The sequence below is a fragment of the Solea solea genome, chromosome 3, assembly GCF_958295425.1.
Source record: "Solea solea chromosome 3, fSolSol10.1, whole genome shotgun sequence".
Taxonomy (NCBI): domain Eukaryota; kingdom Metazoa; phylum Chordata; class Actinopteri; order Pleuronectiformes; family Soleidae; genus Solea; species Solea solea.
In genome coordinates, this window is record NC_081136.1 from 22846614 (window position 1) to 22870907 (window position 24294).

Below are 24294 nucleotides of genomic sequence, written 5' to 3' on the forward strand. Positions count from 1 at the left end.
GTTCTCACTACTTGATAGCTTTTTCTTGGTTACTTAAGCCCTATTCGGACAGGATTCGTTTTACATGGTAAAGAAATTTTTATCAGAGCTTCTCTGTGATTTTAGTCCTGTCCGAATGTGCCATGTCAGTAATCATTACGGTGATAATGGCTTTTACCTTGGTAATACCCCAGGTAATATTAATCAACTGTGAAAAACAGAAATCCCCTGGTGTTTTCAGCATTCAACAAACACTCCCAACCAAAAAAAGTTGAAAGCACTATTCAGAGGCACAGGACTTCTGATTGCTTTAGGTAAATACATCTCTAACCATATGGTGTGGTTATGCATGTTCTACCAAAATTGAACGCAACGTTTCCTCCCTGCTCCAGTTTTGTGCTTTTTTTTCAAAAATGAATCCTGTCCGAATAGTGCTGTAATATATATTCTGTATAGTCTGGTATATCTAGTCTGTATAGATTGTCATGTTCTACTCTCCCGAGTATGTCGCTGATGCATCTGGCAACGTTTTCGGCAGTGCGGCTCGTCTGAGCTTCGGTTGTTCTAAAGGATTATATCTTTCAGCTCCCATTCCTCATCTATGAAATGTGCAGTGACTGTCACATATGCCTGTGGCAACTTTGTCGGTGATGGTCGCGCATCTAGGAACAGTGTACCTTAGCTCAAGCTCTTGGACAAAGCCTTTGAAAGTGGAATCAGCAGATGGACATGGGGTGACCTGGTTAAGCGGTCTCATGCCTTTGCAAATAAAGCGGACCAGTTTGTCCGTAAAAGCATTCTGACGGGCAGCTGTATACCCCGCTATGTGGAGGGAGGCGAAAAATACATAACTATTGCCTGCACAGACTTAATCTCGGCTTGTTTGCCAGGATGCAGTGTTGGCAGATGTCCCCTGCTCGTTGTCGAGTAATATTTCATTTCGACGTTGCGTATTCTGCAGATTTCGATATCTTTATTTGTGCTTTTTCAGTTTGTTGATGGAAAGCCAAACACTTTCCACACATCGCTTTTTAGATGATCAGGTGTGGTGATCTCCGCGGGTGTTTTACCGCCGTCTGCAACCTCTGACTTAACGTGAGATTGTTGTGATTTAGAAAACTTTATTGTTCTGCGAGGATCGTGCGTGACCAAATTATTTTGTTTTTCACACGTGGATAGGCAGAGGAAAGAGGGCCACGTTTTAACACGTGTATTAAAATAAATAAAAAAATACACATTCAAACAGTAATTATAACATTCGATAGATTTCTTTTAATATTCAAATCATATTTGACTCCCAAAATTTGTTCCAACAGCCCTATTGCACATGGGTAGATTTATTGCCTTTACTGTCTTATCTTTGCAGGTCTCTTTTGGTCCATTTGGAGAATGGCTACTTTGGTCGGGGATTTGACCAGTTCTGTCCACATTTGCAGCACTACAACACATATGTGGACAACATCTATAATGCCAGCAAAGTGCTTGGGGTAGGAACTCACTGTCTCACACCTGTTATCACACCTCTGTGTCCTATGAACATGCCACAAGCTAAGTTAAGGAAGATGTAAGCAGAATGAGCTTATGACCTAATGCGACTTAAATGAAGTCCCAGGGTAAAAATTACCAGGGTCCTTTTATTAAGGCATAATGCTTCATTAATGTACCTCTGTTTTTTTTATCTTCATAAAATAAAAAAAGTAGCAATGTGTTAAAATTTGAATGCAGGGAAATGTCTTAATGCAGGGTAATTTCTTATTACCCTGCTGTTTTTTTTTTTTTACTGCTCACCCTCACTCCCCACAAATTTGCAAAATATGTAGTTTGCCGAAGGCAGCAGACATACACGTAGTCCATTAGCATGTTATGTCTCTGTTGATTAGCTGTTTGTCAGGGACTCCTATGCCCATTAAACTAGATAAACTCATGACTGAGACAAGTGTGTTCAAGAGACGAATGATAAGCATTTACGGGCATCCTTCAGGTTTTTTGAATACTGTTTGTATGAGCGCTCGGCCTAACATGGACATTTTATACACTTAACAAAAGAATCACCGAATAAAATATACAGCTATTTAAGTCCAGATTATCTTAAGAATATGTTCATCACTTTACCTTACTGTTAGACATCCTTTCCTGACTGGAAACTGACGTTTGTAAACGGCTCACTCTCCCACACCAAAGTCCATAGTGAATCCAATTTTTAGCTTGAAAGGGACAAAGGAGTTGCTTTGTACCACTGCCTTGTTTGGTAAATGTGTCACTTTTTGTAAATCATAACAAAAACAGTTTCAAAAACAGATGTCTCAAAATAATTTGATCTTACTGATGGAGGCCGCAGAGAATTATCAACTCCTGTGGGCCACGATGTAAAAAAACGCTAATTCTCTTAACCGATCCCTGAAAAACGCCAAAGGATAACTTTCAGTTTCCAGTCAGGAAAGGCAAAATACAATTTCCAGTGAAAGCGAGCCACTGTGTCTCTAAATCTTGCTTTGGTTAAGTTTTCATGTGTTGATCAGAGATTTTATTACGAATTTATTCCCAAAATACTGAACAGCCCAGGAAAGCCTGTCTCACATCTCACAAAAAAAAACACTTTACAAAGGACAACGTGTTTGTCTTGCGTGTCACTGTAGATCCAGCTGAAGAAAAACAAGACCTTCAGACGTTTCAAGAAACTACAGGAGGCACGGCCGGAGTTCAACAACCAAAGGCTTGAGGAGTTACTGCAACTGCCTGTTCTAAGGATTGATCAGTAAGTCTGTTTATTGTGTAAATGAAATAAGTACAGTGTGAGATTTCATTTGACAATCAAAAATGATTTTCATAACTCATGTATGTATGAGCTATATTCAAGTTTAGGCATGGGATGTGATGACCTTAAACTTAAGGTGTGGCCATCTGTTTACACCTAAGGTGGTCAGGAACATCGCAGATGGGATACATATTTTTTTGTGAAAATTTTTAATAGGGTCACAATAAGTCATGAGGAAAGATGCAGCTCCCCTTGGTGGCACATAAAAAAAAAAAAATCACAAGGACTGTATGCTGGCGAGTTAGACAGGGTTTTCACTCACATGAAATGTTAATGTTTTTTTCCATTCACAATAATAGAAATTCACCACGATTAACTCATTATAAGTGCTTTTTTTTTTTTTATCACGATGAGCAAACTAAATAAAGTTTCAAGCAATTACCTTTAACTGTTTGTGGAAATGTCACTTTCCATCCATCAATAGCAATTGTTATTGACGGGTCACAGATTTCCTGCTTGATTTCTGTCTTTGCTGTTTAGCTGTTTTCTTTTCACCAATCATACGCTAGATTGCACAACGTATAATCTCCGTGACAGATGCAATTATTATTATTTGAAATAGCATCCATGTAGTATTTGCGTCGTCCAGAAACTGTCAAACTCTCTTTTGTTAAACACCAGTATTTGTGAGCCGTAATTTCACGCGGTCTTGATCTTACTCGTTAATTAGTGGAACAAGGAGGAGAAATGGGCTGAAACAGGCTTCCCAGTGCAGCAGATATCGTGGCACTGGTTTATCAAGCTGCTTGCCTCGTGTCTTAATTAGGGCCTCTTCGTCTTCTCATCTTTCCAGACTTACAGCCGAGTGCTCGTAATGGTACATACGTCCATCATGTGACGGAGAAGTCGTCTTTTCCCTCTGTAACAAAGGATCACGTTCCCTTTTATTTTCTCACAGTTCCCAGGCATCGGGGATAATGTTGGAATCTTCCATGCAAATGATGGAAATGCACTAATTCAAACTTTCTCTTCTTTTTCCGCAACAATTGGTACTTGGTACACACGATCAATCAATACAAGTGTTTTCCTTTTTCATTCAAAAATCTGCAGGGCTCAATGTATGGATCTCATGGGAATCATATTTATGGATGCTACACTAGCATGCGTCATTTTATCTGGACACGAATATTCAACTATTTGGCTACTTGTTCTTTGGGTGGGTGCTCAGTATTTCAATTGTGGGATTTCGATATTCTCTTTTTTGGTTTGTTTTCTTCTTTTATTCAAAATGTATGTTATTAATAAAAGGTAAAGTATAATATTTCACAGATTCAATCAGGCTACATCCATAATACTTTGTGTTTATTTAAAACCACAAACTTCTGCTCCAGATATGCCTGTTGTCCATTAGAGGTGTGAATCTTTCAGAATCTCATGATTCAATTAAAAATATATTTTTTATTAATAATAATTTTTTGATTTTAAATTGATATGGAAATTGAAATAAGTACATAGATACTAATTTGAGGGTCTACTATGCTGCTGTGTGATACAAAAAGGTTCTGTTCTGTTCTGTTCACTCTGAAATCAGAGTGAAATCAAGTGTCAATGTGCAAGATTGTGTCATTTTTCTATTGGGAAAATACAACATAAACACAAGCAAATCAACACAAAAGTGTTTTATTCTTACTTTTCACCATTGTTGTTTCTCACTGGTAGCACTCGCTGAAATGTAGAGGAGAGAATGAACTTCCTGTTTACACTGCCAGACTGCGAAAACATATTCTAGTCTGAGTCTGAAATACTCTGACAAAGAAACTTTGTACTTAGTAATAATCATTACTTATTACTATTTTACTTATTACTATTGCAGCTCTGGAGCCAGAAAAGGCTACTTGGGACAACCCTATATATCTCTTGTTTTCCTGAAATGATTGAGACAGAAACAAACAAATGGTTTTGACCAGTACTTTTTTCTTCATTTTTGGTGACCACAGGCTGTAGCTCAAACCAGGTGCAACCAGGCTCAGCTGGATGCCACATGGAGGAGTGATTGTGTACAGATTGTTAGTAGGAGGAATACAGAATCAGCAGGTGGACATGGGGTGAGCTTTAGTCAGGGGTAGACACAAAAACAATAGACTTGCGCCTGAGGAAAATTGTATACAAATTGTTTGCCCTAGTACTGGCATTGTGTTTGCAGGAAAACACAGCCCTGGGTTACTCAACACTGCTGCCTGGTGTTTATTTATGATGTGAACTCCACAGTTCACTCATGGGTCATTCACTAACAGCACTGTGGTGTTTTGAAGGGCTGTAATGGAATGCTTGGCGTTTGTTTTTTGGCTGCTGGCAAACCAAAAGCAAACACATGATTTAGAATGGATCGGGGCTTTGTAGAGCTGATGCAATCAAAAGGTGGTAACTGTGTGGGTCATCACTGCTGCAGTGTTGCCAATCTTGGATGCCAATGTGGTTGCACATCAATACTAGGTTAGTGGACCCTGATGTGTCCCGGCATCTACTCTTATGTCCATACAACTATATTTATGTCAATAATACTATGCATTTCAGTAGCTACGGTCAAGTACAGAAATACGTACTAATGAACCTAAATTACTATAATAAATGGAAATATAGGTAATACTAAATATGTTGGAAGCCAAATTGAAAAACCAAGAAGAAAAATGAAGGGTAGTAGGAGCAAGGCCAAATACCTGTGTGAATGACAGTGAGACAGGTGGTGTGGTAGAGGTAGCGTAAGTGGTTGAATTTAAATACCTGGGGTCAACCATTCAAAGCAATGGATGGTGCACAAGAGAGGTGACGAAGAGAGTGCAGGCAGGGTGGAGGGGGTGGAAAAGGGGGTGTCAGGGGTGTTGTGTGACAGAAAAATAGCTGTAAGAGAAGGTCCGCAAGAAGGTGATGACACTTGCTATGATATATGGCTTGAAGACAGTTGCACTGTCTAAAAGACAGGAGGCAGAGCTGGAGATTTTCATTGGGAAGGACCCGGATGGACAGAATTAGAAATGAGCATATTTTAGGCTCAGGTAGAACATTTGGTTTGGAATGGAAATGAAAAAATGCAGTGTATATGATAATACAGTACATACAACATAGATACAATGTGATGAAATGTCACTCCATAGCTTAGCTGATGTAAACTGCCATGTTTTCTTTCATCAAATGATAAGATGACGCTTAACAAATCCCAAAATGTTGGATGGAAACCTAGTTATTGAAGGTATACATGTACCGTTTCCACCAAGCTGTACAGTTCAGTCGGTCCAATGTCTAAAGGTTAGAGCTGGTCACACTGTAGTCAGTTTATGGATTAACAGAAAGGTCCCAGAACACTTCTTTTGTTTTAATGTATCACGTATTAAACTGGAAAGTTGATTCAAGGCCATTTGTATTTCTTGAGTACTTTGTTGAAGTGATTGGTTGTTGAAACCATGTGTTGCGGTAGTGCTGTGTTTGAAAAGTAAGCCAGATCAAGGTGTATCATTCCACATTGTATCATGGTGAGCTGAACTGAACTGTACTGCTGGGTAAAGCAGTCAAGTGGAACACACAGTTACACCAGTCAACTAGTTGTAATTTAGCCTTGGAGATGGGAAGAATTTGTGACAGCTTCTATTACACAAGAAGTTGCAGAAAAGTTGCAAAGCCTCTGTCACTGGTGGCTCGGAGGGTGAAAGCTGTATCATACACCAATAGGTTTCATTTCATATCAACATAAGAAGTTATTTTACTTTACACGTCATAGATGTTAAGTTGCATCAGCAGCTCTCATCTCTTTCCATCTTTATGATTCTTTGGCTTATTTTGTGCTGAGGGCAAAAGCCTCTGGCAACATCTGAGTCAAAGGTTTGTTTTGAGCACTTTCGTAGCTCTCATTTGTAGATGCTCTCTGAACTGTTTGACATGGAGTTTGTGCAGGTGGTTTAAGGAGCTTAGTAGTGTTGAGTGTGCTGTACAGTTTTGTGCTCTGTGTCCTTGTAACAGAAGTACAATCTCTTTTATTAAGAGTTGTTGACCATGTTCTGTGTCATTTTGTTTGTTTGTTACCTTTATGCAAAAAGAACTCAAAGCAACATGTTAATTATGTAGATAGAATTTTTTATATTGTTCCACAAGGTGGATAAATCTCATTGTTTATGAATCATACAGCCCATGTTTTATGGTGTGGGAGTTGTTGATCCACTTTTTTTTTCCTGACCAGTGGGAATTTCGCACAGGTTCTTATTAGCTTTGGCTCCAATCTGCATTAGTGGGAATTTCCTCTTGCCTGCTTCTGTTTTGGAAGCAGTGCAAATTCCGCCATCCTTTTTTGCCATTAGTCGTTGGTTTAGAGGTTAAAAGCATGAATAGCATGTTTTTTGACGGACACTACTTTTTACAACTTTGGAAAGCAACTTGATTGCATATTAAAAGCAACTTAAAATTGTTCACTAAAGGGATATCTTTATTTTGTTAACTTGCCATTTAGTTTGAATGAGGGACCTAAGTAAATGATACCAAACAGAAATGACTAGGGCTGGAACAATACCACTTTTTTGTGTCTGATACCAATACAGATATCACAAACTTATCCACCAAGTATCCATCGATACCGATATTAGTCCGATACAGTACTTTTAGACCATAAAAGAACTATAAGCTACTATGTATTGAGTCATAGTAGCACATACGACTGAGTCATTTCAAAGACATAATTCTCCAACTGTGTAACAAATATTGTTCTCCCAAAAAGCCCAAACATGATTTGTATTTACATTTTCGCAATGTGAAGCGTACAACATGTCGTTTGGATTGTATAGGCCTTTGATGACTGACATTGCCACTGAGCTCCATTTTATTGCTGTTGTTTTCTCCTTTTTTGACTTGGTTGTTTTATCGCCTTTTTGAGTTCACCCGAGTTCAAATATTCGGGGTATAAACATAATTTTCTGTAAAAGAGATTTAAGTCACACAAATTTACGAAATAAAGCCGCAGTAGCCTAGCAGCCCCACATTAATGTTTTTCTTTGGTGCAGGAGAGTGAGTGGTTTACAAAGTGATACAAACTTTTCCAGTCATAAAAGACTATTAAACAGCAAGATAAAGAGGCAAAAATATCCTTAAGCTATAATAGACTTAAGCAGACCTATTCTTTGGTGTGTGTGTGTGTGTGTGTGTGTGGCTGAAATCGGCTTTTCCTTGTGTCTCAGGCTGGTACTTGCCGCAGGGGGCATGCACTTTGCCGTCAGTGCTGACTATGTGTTACTACCTTATACAACTACACTTACAAAAACCCTAAACTGCTATTTTAATGGGATCCACTCCAAAATGTCTTTGCATAATCCTGCAAACAGACAAACTTTGGAAACATACACAATGCACTATGCTGTGCTCGTATATCTATGATTATGTACATATTAACCATATTTCTTTTAAGAATTGCAAGACTCACTGTCCAGCTTTTCACTCTGCCTTTTCCTCCATTAATTCTCCATCATCATCATAATCATCATCATCATCGATTGATCTGTTCAACAGGGGTCAAACAGGATGTGTCTTAATTGTAGGATGATTTAAAGTAGCCTGGCCAGACAATTATCCGTGTCTTGTGTCTTACCTTGTCCCCGTCTCTGTGGCCGGGAATAGCAGGAAATTGTTGTCACTTATCACCATTCAAGGATGATGGATGGCGAGCAGGGTTGTGTAAAGTGCAGATACTTATGTCGCTGCCGGGGGAGGAATAAAATCATTGCCTTTATTAAGTGGCATTCACTAGAGCCGGCTGGATTGGTGTCCTCCCCACTGAGCCTGCTATTATGACAGTGATGGGGTCTTGAGTTGATTGCGGCAGTGAGAGGACAATCCTTCTCCGCCTGCATTGGCCCTGTTTGTGTTGATATTAGAGATGTGGCTCTCATACAGACCTCAGCAATTGTAGGCCTTGGGGATATGTCTGCTCTAAACTGAGCACCATTTAGCCTAACAAGGGTATGGCCCACTGTGGAGTGTCAGCATGTAACATGTAATGTGGGGTCATTGTCACACTTGTAAGGCAGTAAGTGCGTAGTTGTGTGTGCTGCACTGCCCATGTTTATTTTTGTCATTGATTTGTCATAAGAGGGCTTTCATTGTGTGCTAATGTAGTTCCATCATCTCCTTCAGCCAAACACAAGGTTGTGAGTTTTGATTTTATTTTATTTTTAATGGAACCTTTTTCTGTGGGCTACATGTATTGACTTGCATTTCACTGAAAACCTTCCATTACACACTAAAATCTTTCATAGACTGTATTTGTGAGGATTGCTGTAAGACAAAGTGCCTTAATTAATTAATCCATGGTAAATGTCATTGTTCAACATTGTGAAGACCAGTTTAACTGGGTTGTTTTTTTCTCCAGTTAAATGAGCATATGATGAAAAAGACAAACTGTAGATGTTGTACATTTGTTCTAACATAACAGTAATGTTTTGTTTTCTGACATATTACTGATGGGCATACCTGATTCCCAGGCTACTAGATGAATATTTGGCTCTGGTCGTGCTCAGACCGAGAGAAACGTAGGTCTTGTAGAGACTGCAGTGTTTTGGTAATTACTCAGACTTCCACAGGGGAAGATAAAAGTTCCGCACTTTTACTCCAATTTGTAACTTCATTAAACACTAGGGCTGGGGGAAAAAACGATACATTATTGCGGTATTTTGCGTGGTGACATTATAACGCCACCAAGTATCAATATTTTTTTAGCATATAATTTTAACTGATGTTACAAATAAACATTTGAGACATAAACTTTTTGTGGATTACCATTTAAAAAAAAAAATATCACTAGTCATTTCAGTCCACTAGATGGTGCCAAGTGCTCACTCTCACTGGAACTGTTTATTTGAGTATATCGCAATATACAGTATGACTTTGCAAATACTCAGTGTGGCAAATAGTATCGTGATAATATCATATCGTGACTTAAATGATTCAAATGTGAATGTACCCAACCCTAGCCGAGATGATTCCAGCGATTTGATCTCACTCTGCACACAGTCTGGCAAGGACGCGACTACAACGTGCTGCTGTGGTTACACAGACACACAAGGGTTTCAAAGTTTTCAGATCACATATAAATCATATCATTCCAATTACTTTCTCTCGTTGGTTCACTTCTTTCCCACTGTAAACGAACGGCAACCAAGTCCCAGGTTTTCAGGTGGACCAGAGTTAGCTTGTTTGTTCCGCACCAGAGTTCAGATGAGCTTTCAGACTTGCCCAAACAAAGCGGACTGTCTCAGGAAATGTACTTTGGTCCGTCTAAAGCGGCGTTTGCCAGGCTAACCCAGGGTGAGATATGAATTTAGGGCCATATCGCCCTGCCCTAAAACAGATCCATGGCAAACCCATGGTGACGAGATGATACAGAAGGTGTGAGTTAAGTTGACTAAGGCAGTCATATAAAGTAATACAAACTTCAGTCAGTCTGGAGTTTGGAGTGTTTTTTTTTTTTTTTTTAAATGTCCACAGAGTTCTTGAGTTCCTTTAGTCACACTCTTGGAGCGAGATAAGATGCTCTCTTCAGTCACTTCATATTACATATTAATTGCTTCAATTTGGACAGTGGAGTATCTCTCTCTACTCTTCTGTATTTACCACGACTGTGCATTCCTTTGCTTTTAAGCTATTAAAGTTGAGTAATTACCCACAAGTCCATGCCATGTTCACTAACCCATGCAGAAGCCTGCCAGTGCCTCTTGTCTCTTAATTACAAATTTGAATTCATAATGCATGTATGGGAAGCAAAAATAATTAGACAGATATTTCCTCCTCCTCTTTTTCTTTTTTCCCCCTTTACCGACTTGTGTGCAAATGCCCAAATGACCCGATGTGTCTGCCAGGAGGAAGAGAGAGAGGGAAAGAAAGAAAAAGTCTGCATATCATCTGCATATTACTCAGGAATTAGCAGCTCCTGGTGCAGCAGTGGCACTGGCACACGCTTCCTAAAGCTGCATTCTTCATTAGAATATCTGAACTCTTCTAAATACGGTTCCGATTATGTTGTTGTCTCATTATCTTTTCTTTGCTTTGCCGCTAATGAGCGGGACAGGACAGCTAAATGAGAGAGTCGGGTTTACATCATTTGAAATTGTGCCGTGATATTGCTCATCAGAGTGTTTTCTCGCTTTTTTGTCGCTTTAATTAGCGTGTTCGTCTCCGCTCCTTAATAATAAGAAAAGCGGGTTCATTGCTAATAACACCTGTAATGTATTTATTACTACATGATGAGACAAGAAGAGAGAGAAATGTGGAATTATTTCTCTTTGTGTCTGCTAATTGGAGGAGGCATAATTGGAGCTTTTTTGGCTTCCGCTTTTGTTGTCCACCACTACAGTTTTCCTCTCCCACTCGCAGACCCACCACTGTGCCAACCTGCTGCTCTGTCTTTCAGCTCCTGTAATACACACACACATAAACACACATTAATTCCTGACCATACTGCATTTTCTTTTTTCCTTTCAACTTTTACTAATTGAGTACCTTCTTATGTAAACAGATTTTAGTGTTGACAACAGCAGGGAGTGCGACTGAGCTAAATGCTGCAGAAGTGACAGGAAAGACTTTACAGCTTGTTTATAACAATGTGTACATCACATATTCCCCGTTGACAAGAAACACTTAAACTCATAGTGTACCAAAAAAAGCAATTCACATAGGCATTGCCTGCCTTCCCTGTATTTGGACTGTGTTGTACCTGTATCATAAATTATGAATAATATATTTGTCATAATTATAGAAACTCATTAAAAAAATTTGGATGCACAATACTGGACTTTTTGAGTGCTTGGGCCAATAATGATACCAATTCCGATATATATTCTCTGTGCCCAACTGCAAAGGTAATTTGCTCTCTTCTGTGTTGAAATTAACATACTATTTTGTGTGACAGTGCAAAATAAATAAATGTAAATGAATAGTGGCTGAAAATGGAGCAAGCATAAAAGTTAAGGAGGTAGCAGCTGATTCAGCCTACTATTGTAGTCATGAGTCATATCATTGTATTCTGCTGATATCTGATAATACTTTTTGACATAATATTGTGCCTAATATTTTACCTCTATAAATGGTCTGTATTTATTTAGCGCATTTCTACCAGGTGGAAAGAGTACTGAAAATTCTAGTAAGTAAAGTAAAGTAAAATATGATCAAAATAGTGGTACAAGTAAACGTACTGGTATAAAAATGTACTCAAATTAAAGTAAAAAAAGTAGCTTGTTTAAAATGTATTTATTTAAATTTAGGCCAAGTAACGGATGTGATTTAAAATGTGGCAAAGTAAAATACTTCCAAAAAAAACATATTTAAGTAAAAGTAAAATTACACATTTTAAAAATTACACAAAAGACCTACTCAATTACAGTAATGGGAGTAAATATCATTCATTACCACCTCTGTTGCGGAACACGCAAAGTTGCATTAAATTACAGTTTTGCTATTCACACACATTTATACAGCAGTTTTATAATTTTCTATCACACATTTTTCACACCTGGTGCAACATGGGTAAGTATCTTGCCCAAGGACACATTGGCATGTAGACTAGTGCGGGAAGCCAGGAATCAAACCCACAACCTTCCTGTAGAAAGACTCGCTCTACCACTGAGCTACTGTGATATAGATGTATATAAAATTGTAAATGTGACAAAATGAAAACTGTTATACATTTTGCAAGCGTGCACATGTACATATGTGAGAGCCTCTTAAAAGTTGTCGTTTTATTTCGATTCAATTAAAAAGTAAATATTTTTTGGATTTCAAAGTGTTCCACAATTAAACAGGAAGTCTGAGAAAATTTTTTCATAAAGGCCAACTCTCTGTTTTCTGACATTTTAAGATAAAGCGATTCAATGTTTGAGAAAATAACCATCAGAGTAGCTGATGATGAAAATAACTGAGTTACGACCCCTAATCTGAGATCCACTTAACTCATCCAGATGCTGAAAAACTGCAAGATTGTAAAACAATCAAGCAGTTCTCCATTTAAGTGACTGATTACTGCATGATGAAGTCATCAAAATTCAGCTCATCAAGCAGGTTTACAAGTGCAGCCCTGAACAATCCACAACTGTGTTGTTAGTGTCCCACTACACAGTTGTCACTCTCCAATACATGTCTCATCCCACTCATGCCACCAAATGGGCCACTAGCAGTGGTGTGGAGTCTGCTCGCGGCACTAATGGCCTCTCTCATTGGCACCGCTGTGTCTCTCAAACAAGCCCAGACTGCACAAACAGAGAGGGTTGCACAGGCAGAGACAGACACTGAAAATCAATGTTGATTGTCAATGCACTTCAAGGTAACATCATCCTATAGTAAAAAGGATAAAGATTTCTCAGCATGCTGATGCGTCATAACTGTTACTTTAGATGGAGACTAAGCCTGGGGCAGTGAGTTACTTCACTGCGCCACACAGGGATTGAATTTTCTTACGTTTGTCAGAGCAGGGTGAGAATTCTTTTTTAAAACTGTAAAAAGCATTAAGCACATTATCTAAACTTTTACAGACATCTACAAAATAATAATTCTATACATAAATCAATGTTGAATATATAATTTTTTATCACTTTCATAAATTATTTTTTAAATCACTGACAGACCCTATAAAGTGATGCAATTCCTTTTCTCTGTGTTTGGTGTACTTCTTTGGTAGCAATACAGCCACATACAGGCCTGGCATATGGTCTACAGCCATGGTTCTCAAACTATGGTGCATGTACCATCAAAAGTTAAAAAAAAAAAAGAGTCTGGGACAACAAGCCTCACAATTAGTGTGTTTACATGCATGTTAAAAGTCCGATTGTATTCAGACTAAGACAATTGTTCGGTTTTCTTAATCTCATGTAAACCCATTAGACCGACTAAACTCCAGCTAGTCTTACTCGGACTAACAGACCTGGATAAGGCGATTCATAGTGTGATTACTCCTGCATGTATACGCTTAGTCAGACAGACAAGAGTCGGACTTTCTGTTGCGCGCATGCACCAACATTTCCTCCCCGGTCTTTGACCCAGAAGTACTGTAACACAATGGCGTTAGCTAGAGCGGGACAGAGATGACCAACTTTTGGACTGACAAAGAGAGCTGAAGGAATTAAACACACAGCATGATCCATCTCACTGTTTGTGAGGAAAATTATTCAATACATACGAGCTTACAGATACTGTAGATACAGCGCAACCTACGGAGGCAGAGTCAAACATACAAGGACAACACATCGATTTTTTCCCCTGCATGCATACTTCAACCCCGCAAATTGTCCGATTGTCTGTCTTAGTCGGACTACAGTCTTAATTCGATTAAACTGTGCATGTGAACATGCTGTGACAGATTGGACGAGTGTGACAAAAGTGTATCCGTAAGCACCAGTGAATTCAAATGCAGTAGCTGGTGTTTGATCAATTTTTCTGTGAAGATTTGCACCTGGATCAGTAAATAACATTCCTAGGTATATTATCATAAACCATAAAAAGGGTTTAGGGGTTTCAAATGTTTTACTTGATTTAATTAAATGCATGATTGTGCTTCCTTTGTTAAGTTGTGAAAACAATAAAAAAATATTTTGTCCAAAAAAAAGGCACAATTTCAGTGTACAACAACCCTTTACCAAAGACTTGTTAAAAAATGCATACAAAATGCTATCAGGTCTGTTTTTAAGATCTTTTTATGCAAATGTGTACTCTGACATAATGGCCCCGTTTTGTTCATTTAAATGTTTTTTACCTAACTGTGTGGCATATGGACTATCAAAATATGTGCTCAATCTAGCAAAATAAAAGGAGAAAACTAATGACTGTTAATGACTGCAATCTAGTTTTTCCCTTTGGATAAATTCATCAACCCGTCTCAAGCAGGGAACACAACAGTTCTGAGAGCAGCTTGACCTTAAGTGTTTTTTTTTTTTGCTGTGTTCCTTCAGGTATAAGCATTTCTTGCAAGACCTGGCTGCCAACACATGTCCAGACACTCCAGAGTTTGAGCAGCTTTCAAGTAAGTACAATATTTCTTGTGACGCTGCTTTGTCACTTTTCAAGGAGCCAGAGTGATTTTTTATTATTTTGGGCCACATGGTGAAGTAGTGGCGAGCACTTTTTCCTTGCAGCTAAAACATTGCTGACGTATTTATCTGTTGGGCCAAGAGGGCATTCAAAGGATCTAAGGCCAAGCTCCTCTTGCCACAGTGCCCTCTGCTGGACCACATGGTAGTTACTTCAGACAGTGTGATGCAGTTCCAGGCTTTACATTTTGAACTGGAACAGGTTTTTAAGGTTTGAATTCAAACTTTTCAGCCCAAGTTGAATGATAATCTGATTAAAAAAAATAGTGACAGCCCTAGTACTGAGTAATGTGTCGGGAGCTGCACATTTGCACACATGGGAATCTGAGGTTGGTGTCGCCACCTTTTCCCCCTCTGTCAGGACCGTCTGTATTTGTGAGTGGCGGCAACCTGACAGCATGCAATGTGTTTGTGTGATGATGTGCTTTGCATCATAGTCACAAAGACTTCTGGTTTGCTCTCACAGTGGGATTCTTTCCTACCTGAAGCAAGCAGTTTGGAACACAGGAGAGTTAAACAAAGCTGTACAATTATAGAAATAAGTCTAGACCTCCAACAGCAGGAAAACAAACAACAACATCATCAAAAAAAGCAACCTGTGCAGACTTTCATAGCACCAGTCAGACTCATAGTGAAAGAAAGGCCTCATTATCCTCATTTGAGGAACAAAGGAAAGTGCTTTTCCCCTCTCATTCCTCATTTGTTGTTATTGTCACAGCTAGTAGAGAAATGAAAGCGAGGCGAGGCGCCGCATGCACAAAAAGTTCTAGTTTGATGTGGATTTTGACATAATTAATTGGGAGTGGATCAGAGGATATTAAGCGGGGAGCTGTATTAATAAATAAAATCTTGCACATCAACACGAATCCCGATAATGACTAATTTCAGTCGTCAAATAAACAGCAAATCTGACTCAAGTGTGGGTGTACACAAGGAATTATTTATGTGTATCAATTAAAATCTCATTGCTGGTGTGCTGCCTTTGCTTACAAATTAAAACAGCCCCTGACTCTAAGATGAAGGTACATATTCTAAATGCGCTCCACCATCATCTCTTCCTCTTCTCATTAGAGATCCTTTTTTAAACTCTCCTGCTTCTTAATGGGGTTAGTTTTTTTCTCGTTTTTATATGTAGAGAAAAACTTCATACAGTCAGCCTGCTTGTATTGTAAAGGGAATAATTTAAAAAAGAAATTCCAGACAAATCACATTGTATCTGATAAAGCAAACTAGCAAATTGAATCACAAGAGGCTTTGTTATTGTTGTTGTTATTGTTTTCATGTTGTGCCTCTGTATTCCCTCGTCTTCGTTGTCCCCCCCACACCCACAAGCCTCCCCCTTTCCCTCGCAGTGTGTTGAGGTTGAATTTAACTGCTGTAATTACATTAGTGCTGACACTAACTCTTTTGATTATTGATTAAACCACCAATTCTTACTTTCATGAATCAATTATTAATCAGACAAAAGGAAATTTTTATCCTTTCCAGCTGTTTATTTGAAAAGCATTCCTGTCGTGTTTTATTTTAGTGCCTTCAAAGAACTTGCAAATTGAAGTAAAGAGTAGTTTTAATTTGCAAACATTAAAGTTGCTGTCAATAAAATCCTACTCTTCAAATCTCTGTTCAAGGTTCAGTGTGTAAAAGTTAGTGACATGGAACAGGGAGACTGCAGATCGCTCCTCCCTTTCTCAAGAAATCACAGTTGCCTTTGGATACTGGAAAAAATGCCTTTCTTCTTGATTTGTTAGCTTCCACTTTAAGAGGAGAAACACACATTCTAACTACTTTGGGGCTGCTGCTCAAATGCAAGGTGGTGGTGATGCTTGATGGCATCCTCCAAGGCCCTTGCTTAAAATACAGTACATGCACAAGTCTTATTTTACGGCTGTGAAAACCAAACAATTTTTATTTTAAAGAGATTATACGCAAATATAAAAACATACTTGGGTTTTGTTTTTTTTTTTGCGATTAAAAAATAGAAGAATTCTCACCCGATGACTTGAATACCAACATAACATATCATATGTAATGATTGGTAAAATAAAGACAGGAGAAAACTAAACCTATTTTTACTTGAATAAACAATACAGATCAGATTATTTTTTTAATTTTTTTTTACTAAATTGTAGAAATCTATTAAGAAAAACCATGCACAAATTACAGAAGCAGTTATATAGTAGTTATTATAAAAAATATATTGTTTTCATTCACTCATCAGAATCATATTATAGACAGCTTATATCTTTACATATTTTAATTGACTTTTAGTGACTCTATGTATCTCATTGTATAATTTGGAGTTTTAGCCTCTCAAAGGTTTAATTGTATTGGTGTTTTACAAGAAAAGAGGTTTTTTTTTGGGTTCAAAGCGACACCCTTGCATTTTCGTGTAGACAACAGATATGCTACGTTGGGAAAACAATGATGTCGTAATCCTACCTCCCTCTTGTGCTTGCATTTGCTGTCACTTAGCTTCATCTTTGTCTTCATTTGGATATTGTTTGGTCTGTTCGTTTTATGATAACTTTTTAATTCTCTTTCATTCGTTGCCCTGACTTTCTTGATTCTGCTTTATTTAAGCTTTATTCGTGTGGATTAAGACTTTTCTTGAAACAATGTTGTGTTTACGGAATACTTTTTCAAAACAACTAAGAAAAAACTTTTTTTAGTGGTCATTTTCCGTGTGGCTAGAGCCTGAGAGGATACGCCGTTGTCAGTGAGCAACACAGGAGATGTTGCCACAGTGTATGCTGTGCTTGAAAACACAGGCCCCCAACTAGTCTTTAAAAAATTCATTGCCAACTATTCTAAGGATTTTTAGGACAGCCGTGGCCAGAGGCATCATATTTTGTTCATCCAATTTGTCGTTTTAAATGCAATATCTCAAGAACGACTTCAGGGAATCCTTTTCACATCTGGTCCAAATTTTCACTTGGACTCATGGATGAACTGCTCAGATTTGGTTGGACAATGGTCAACAGGGAAGATTGCATTGGCCTCATGCCTCTTGAAAAGTAAATCCCCTTTAAGTGTATGTTATATGAATCTGGACTGAAACCTGTGGGGACTGAGATTGTTGGTCAGAGACAAACAACCACTGTGCAGTAATTCTACTTCCACTCGACTGAATTGAGTAGTTGTTTCAGCCTTAAATAACATCCCATTTAAGAGTTTTCATCAAGCAGCTTTAAACTCATCTCTACTGCGGTAACCATAACCAAGTATGAGCATACCACAACTGTCTGACTCACTGTCAGAGATATAACAGTAAAAGTTAACCACAGCTCTTATCCCACAGTCAAACACTTTTTAAACAGTGAATAAAAGGAATAAAGAGCTGTAAGAAGAGGAAGTTGTTTTCAGAATGTTTAATGGGCCAGATGTATTATTAATGCCTCAGCCAGAACTCCGTCCAAGAATACTGTAATTAGGAGCTGTTGTTTTTCTTAAGCAGGCAATGGAAAATATTCCAAACACGTACAACAAAGGGGTAGAGGGAAAGAAAAAAGACGTCTACACGGATGCCTTGTTTGGTTTACATTGTAATTGTTGTGAAACTAAGCGAGCCAATTAGGCTGTGATTATTTTGGTGTAGACACGTCGCCCTGAGGATCAAGTTCATCTGCCGAGTTTCAGCGCTCAAAAACAAAAGCAGCAAAGTTGAGCTTGGAAATTAGAATCCGTCTGTTTGTTGTTATTTTGGACGCGTTAATGATGTAGTTCTAAATGTTTACAGCAGATATTATGGCAGGCGCACAGTAATTGGATGCTTCTCTCTCTATTTTGATGATTTGCCTATTTGTTCTGGGGCAAAGATTTTTCAAAGCTTTTGAGATAAGAAGCAAAGTAAAGGAGGCAGTTTGTGTGACAGATTTGGAATAATATCATTAGTCCATCAACAGAGAATTCATCAGAATCTGATATGGTTTATAGAGAAAATGTTGAGTGCTAACTGCCATAAGTGTGTTCATAATTTAAGTATAGGAAACCTTTAAATACTGAAAATTGAACGAAACGTATTTGTGTTCATACCTGAGCATAGTCTATGTATATTTTCTATAGACAATCGAGCTGTTTTATTATGATCTACAAATGTATTTGTAACCTGAGGTTACTGCACGACAGTGAGCGCCCCCCACAGACCTGGAGAACTTTATTGGATATGCTGGTATTTTCTCTCCTGCTGGTGTTTTGGGATTTGTCTGTGTTTTCGGTTTTGCAGCGTGTTTCTGTAGATGTGTGTTTCTTAAAGCAACTTAAGTGTTCAATCAGTAGACATGGACTTACCTTGTACACCAACATTAGCTGTTGTATGCAGGGTTTTTTTCCATTGAAAATAGAGAAGTTTGACTTTATGATTTTTCCTCCTGCAAATCTGCCATAAATTACTAAAAGTACCATGAAGACCACTGTGAGAATGGTTACACATTTGTATCTTTCTGTTCAGTCTTGGACTGAACCAGTTTCTTTTGCAATTGTGGTTTGATTTGCCGTATAATTATTTTTAAATAAAAATCAAGTATCATTCAATCGGTAATAGATTCAAAACTTGATTGGGCAATACCAGTGTATAGGATTCAATGGTGTGTAATATAATGGGCCCATTATAAGGTAACAAAAATACAAACAAATCTTATTTTTCAGGTGATAATAAATGAATAAAACATATTTTATTCACCTTTTTTTTAAAAAAAACACTGGACCTTGAACTGTATATTCTAATGCAGAGTTGACATTCTAGATATGCATGTTATTCAGTGCTCTATTTTCAGATTTTTTTTTTTCAACTGCTTTGAACATTGAAGTCAAATAAAACTATTTAAATCTGCATTTAATGCAGAGTTGACCCTGGTGTGAATGTTGATTGTATCCATTCACACTGCGAACAAAAGTCTATTAGTGAGCAAAATAAATTCAGCCTGTAGTGGCATTACATTTTTCACAATACATGAAATGACTGCACTTTGCTGTTGCAATATACCTAATATAATGTGCGCTGCTCTTTGTGTTTAAAGCGGGGGTAGAATGGTATTTTCAAACTAAAACTTACTTAATTACAAAAATGTGCTTGTTTTTATTGTCAAAAACGTTAAAATTAGTTATTAACAGTGTCTCGCTGTCTTATACGGCCTATTAGTGGTTACGCCCCCAAAACTAACCGTTTTTCACCCCAATGCCTACTGCTGTTTGCATGCGGAAACATGCAATTATGGACCGACAACTCAGCTGATTTGCAGAGTTGCATTGAATTATAACCTTCAGGTTTCCCTGTGGTGGAGACCAGCATCCCTCTAATTAATACGACCATGCTTAGGTGCCCCAGCACGCATTTTTACACAACACCCTGCCTGAGCCACACAGCAGACCATGGGGCCCAATCAAGACTTTCTGTTTATTTCTATTTGCACAGCTCAGTTAAATTCTCTTCAAGTGCTCGCTGATGAAATCAACTCTGAATCTCTGAATTGTCCTTACATGCCCGTTTCTGCTTTCTTATGTAGCATGAGGGTGCAATACGCTTTAGTGCATTTCCACACTGGGACCACATTTATTTAGTTTTTCAAGGTGGAACAGTTGCTTTAATTGAATTGAATGCAGTAAATGAGAAATAGTATAAGAGAATAGCATGTAATAAAAGTGTCTAGCCATACAATATCACCCATTGAGGTGATGGACGGTAAGTATACCATCAAGAAACAATCTAATAAGGGGTATCAATAAGAGAAGTGTCAATAACATTTTAATAGTACCCATCTCTGAAACTACCTGTGATAAAGGTTTATCATGTAAAGGCCTGTCTACTCATTGTGCAAACGCACTTTGAGAGTATACAGTAGTATAAAAACACATTCAGAATATTTTCTTTCAGTGCTCTACCTCAGATGTGTGAAATATTCCTCTGTTTGACAAATGTGTTTGTTGTTATTGTCCATAAAGTTTCGAACCTCTGCCAGGTTTCATCAAATTTCAATCAGGAACAAAAAGGCAGTCTTCAGTTATGCGTCAGTCATCATAAATCCATCAATAACCATCAATAACTAATTTGAATTGTGGCTGAACAAGTAAATCACAATAGATAGCAATTTGAACAAAGATTTTGTCATTGATTGATTGTGTCCTCACTTGTGGTAACTCAAGTGTTTTTGTGCATGTTTGCTGTAGGGGCAGTGACTGCAGTGTGCGAGGTGTCCCAGCGCATCGAGAACAATACGAGGCGCCATGAGAACCACCTGCAGCTTTGCCGGGTGCAGAGACTGCTGAAAGGACGGAGTACAAAGGTGCTGGCTGCAGGTTAGAGCTTCTGATCACATATTCCTTTCATCTTGTCGAGGAACCACCTCATCTCTCCTCTGCTGTCTTCTGCATTTATTGGTTTATGTCCTTTGGGAAACATGGGTGGGAGTGGGCAAGAGAAGTATACATCAACTAGAACAGCTACAGCTAATTATGCAATCATTTATTACATTTCCATGCACAGTTGAGTTGAGCTATGGTTCTAGCTTGAGTATGCTATTTAATTGGACTACTCTTCTTGTCCCAGTATACGAGCACTAGTAGAGAAAATCACTTGAATGAATGAAGTGTGTCTGCCTCCGCTACACTATATACCCCTTTTCAATTTGTTAGTATTAAGATCTTTTCTGGTTGATCTGTTGTGTATATAATTATAAAATATAATTTTTTTCAAGCTACCAAATCTTAAATTAGTCTTTCTTCTTTTGTGTCCCACCTTCTTGTATAATTTCTAGTGGTGTGAATCTTTCAGATACAATTTGTTTTCTGTTTCCGTATCAATTTGCAATTCAAAACGATTACTCATTCAAAATCATTTTTGATTCCATAGAGCTGCTGATTTGAGGGTCTACTCTGTTGTTGTGTGCTAAGAAGAGTTAAGAAACAAAAACACAAGCAAACCCAAAAAAAAGTTGTTTTTTTTTACAGATGCACAAGTATCCTCGGTATAACTTGAAAAACTTATGTTGATGGTGTAGCATACCTTGGCTCACCTGTAATCATAAATCTGAAGCCTACTACACTGTTAGGGCACAGGTTTTTTGAAATGAAACAGGCTATGCCAATCAAAATGGAAGCAATGTTATTAAAAATAAATACATCTTTAGATGTTTTGAATCAATTTAGAATCTTTGAGGATAAAAATCATGATTTTTACATGAATCAATTTCTTTTGACACCACTGGTTAATTCCATCTCAAAACTTGGGCCTGTGGAACATGCATAGAGCACCTGTAGGCCAGTTTGGGTCCAGTCCAGTTGAACATAATTAATTATAATTTGCAATTATAATTTGACTTTTAATTGCATTATCTCTGTGTGTTAGTCCAACTTTGAGAAATAGATATTTCTCAATATTTGCGTGCTGATTTCGAAGACATTTTTCTGGCTAGTTTTGTTTTTTTGCAAGTTTTTCCACTTCAACCTTCCGCATATAAAGTATTTGCACTCATCCGTCGTGGTTCCTTCTCTACTTGTGGCCCTTCTCTTCCTGCCACTCCCACTCCTGTTGTTTGTCTCTAGAGAGCCCTGCCTCCTCGTTGATCCACTCATCCTGCCAATCTCCCCCAGGACCAATTAGAGCCCAGTCTCATCTCACAGACCAGCAGATAAAAAGGAAGCCAAAGTGTGTTTGCAGGATACGGGTGAACGCCAGCAAGTGTGTATTTGCTTGGCTATGCAGGCTGCCTTTTGTGTGTGCTTGCGTGTGTATTTACAGATCTGTTGGTATAGGCTGGGAGCTGTGAGTGCTGAATAGCAGCTCATCTCTCTTAATGCCGATGTGGGAAGTTTCAAAAGCTTCCTCTCATCCGAGCTCTCAGGCCCTTGCAACTCCGCCGGCTTCCTTTCCAGCCAATAAAGCTTGGGTCCCACCAGACAGACTTCAGAGCTGCAGCACCGCAGCACCCCACCCTACAACCCCATGCAGACCCATTCTACTTCCTTCCCACCAACACCACCTCTAATGTGGGTGAAAGAAAAGCTCTGCCTTTTACAGATGAGAGACGTCGGATCCCCTCAAACATATTAAGTAGCTCTGTAGGAGATGGGGAGGGTGGGGGGGGCGCGATTGTGAGACACAAAGCCTGAATCAATGGGACACTGATACAGCAGACAGTCTGCCTGTTTCCTGGGACAGTGTGTATTTGTGTCTGCCTGTCTGTTCCTTCAATTTAAAACAAAGATGTTTTGCTTTTTCTATCATGTTTCTCATTGATTTTTCTACAGTTTATGTCCCTTTATGTCATTGACTATTGCGCATAATTGTTTTCTAGCTTCTGTCATCTTTATGTATGTGGGGGGTTTTGCAGTCTCGGGTGTCGATAGCTCAGACTACCTCATTCAATTAAGCTTTATTCCAAGTCTTAAAAACAAGAGATGACAAAATGTTTCCTCCAAATCCCTTGAATATTCTCCTTCTCCTCTAATCCATTAAAATGCTTTTTGTTTTGTTTAGTAGTGTTGAAGCATTGGAATGATTTCTCAGTGAGTCCACAGAAAATGAACTGACTGTGGTTTTGACAAGCGAGGAATTATTTAAAGGTCCACTGTGTAAGAATTAGTGATATCTAAAGGTGAGACTGCAGATTGCAACAAACCGAAGACTCCTCTGCTGACCCCTCTTGTTCCTATGCGCTTCAGGGAATGCGGTTGCATTTCCCTGTTTTTAGTGGCTCTGTCTGTCTGTTTGTGTCTCCACACTTGCAGTTGCATTTGCCAATATGACCAGCAGAAGCCACCAGAGGCTTGTTGCATGAATGGGTTGAAGTCTGCCAATATCTGATTGCCTTGTTTGTGTAGTGTTTCTGTAAAATGCATGCTCTGGCTTAGTTTGTCTGTCCAGGCTGCTGTAGGAACATGGCAGCACAAGATATCTGCCTCCTTAAAGCACAGCCCTAGTATAATAAAGTATAATAAAGTCTTATTATAAAGCCATGTGAATCAAAATTAGTGATTTCAAACCAATTATTTGCCCATGCAAACAAAATACCTCAATTTTGGACAATAAACTCTCCTCAATGTTTCACAATGGACCTTTAAAAAACTAGGTTAGTTAATTCAAAACTATAAAAGCAATCAAGAGGAGGTGCAGAAGTCTCTAAGATTATCATACATTATGCTGAAAGGCTATTATGCAGTTATTGATCAATAACAAAACATGGTGCTGCTTACCCCATCTTTAATTAACAGGAATGTCTTATAGTTAAATTTCACTATTTTTGTGACTAAATTTGGGAAGGGGTATTTGCTGATTATCTCTCTCACGTATTGTCTACCACCAGCTGACATACAGCGAAAAAGGTGGGGTACACCCTGGACAAGTCGCCACTCAATCACAGGGCAAACAACCATTGACTCACACCTATGGTCCATTTAGAGAGTCCAATTAGCCACAATTTTTGGTTTATTGGACTGGACTGGTAGGGATGTATACCAAGGACC

General features: G+C 38.4%; 1 protein-coding gene across 2 annotated transcripts in view; it reads left to right on the top strand.

Annotated features, from left to right (window-relative positions):
* The window catches only part of arhgef39 (Rho guanine nucleotide exchange factor (GEF) 39), a 56931-nt gene that overhangs the window by 12739 nt on the left and 19898 nt on the right, over nt 1-24294 (top strand). For both annotated transcript variants that reach the window (XM_058623493.1, XM_058623494.1), the window contains exons 4-7: nt 1346-1466; nt 2616-2734; nt 14701-14771; nt 21001-21129. In XM_058623493.1, coding sequence (XP_058479476.1) covers nt 1346-1466; nt 2616-2734; nt 14701-14771; nt 21001-21129 — 440 coding nt within the window. The remainder of the gene's footprint in view (nt 1-1345; nt 1467-2615; nt 2735-14700; nt 14772-21000; nt 21130-24294) is intronic.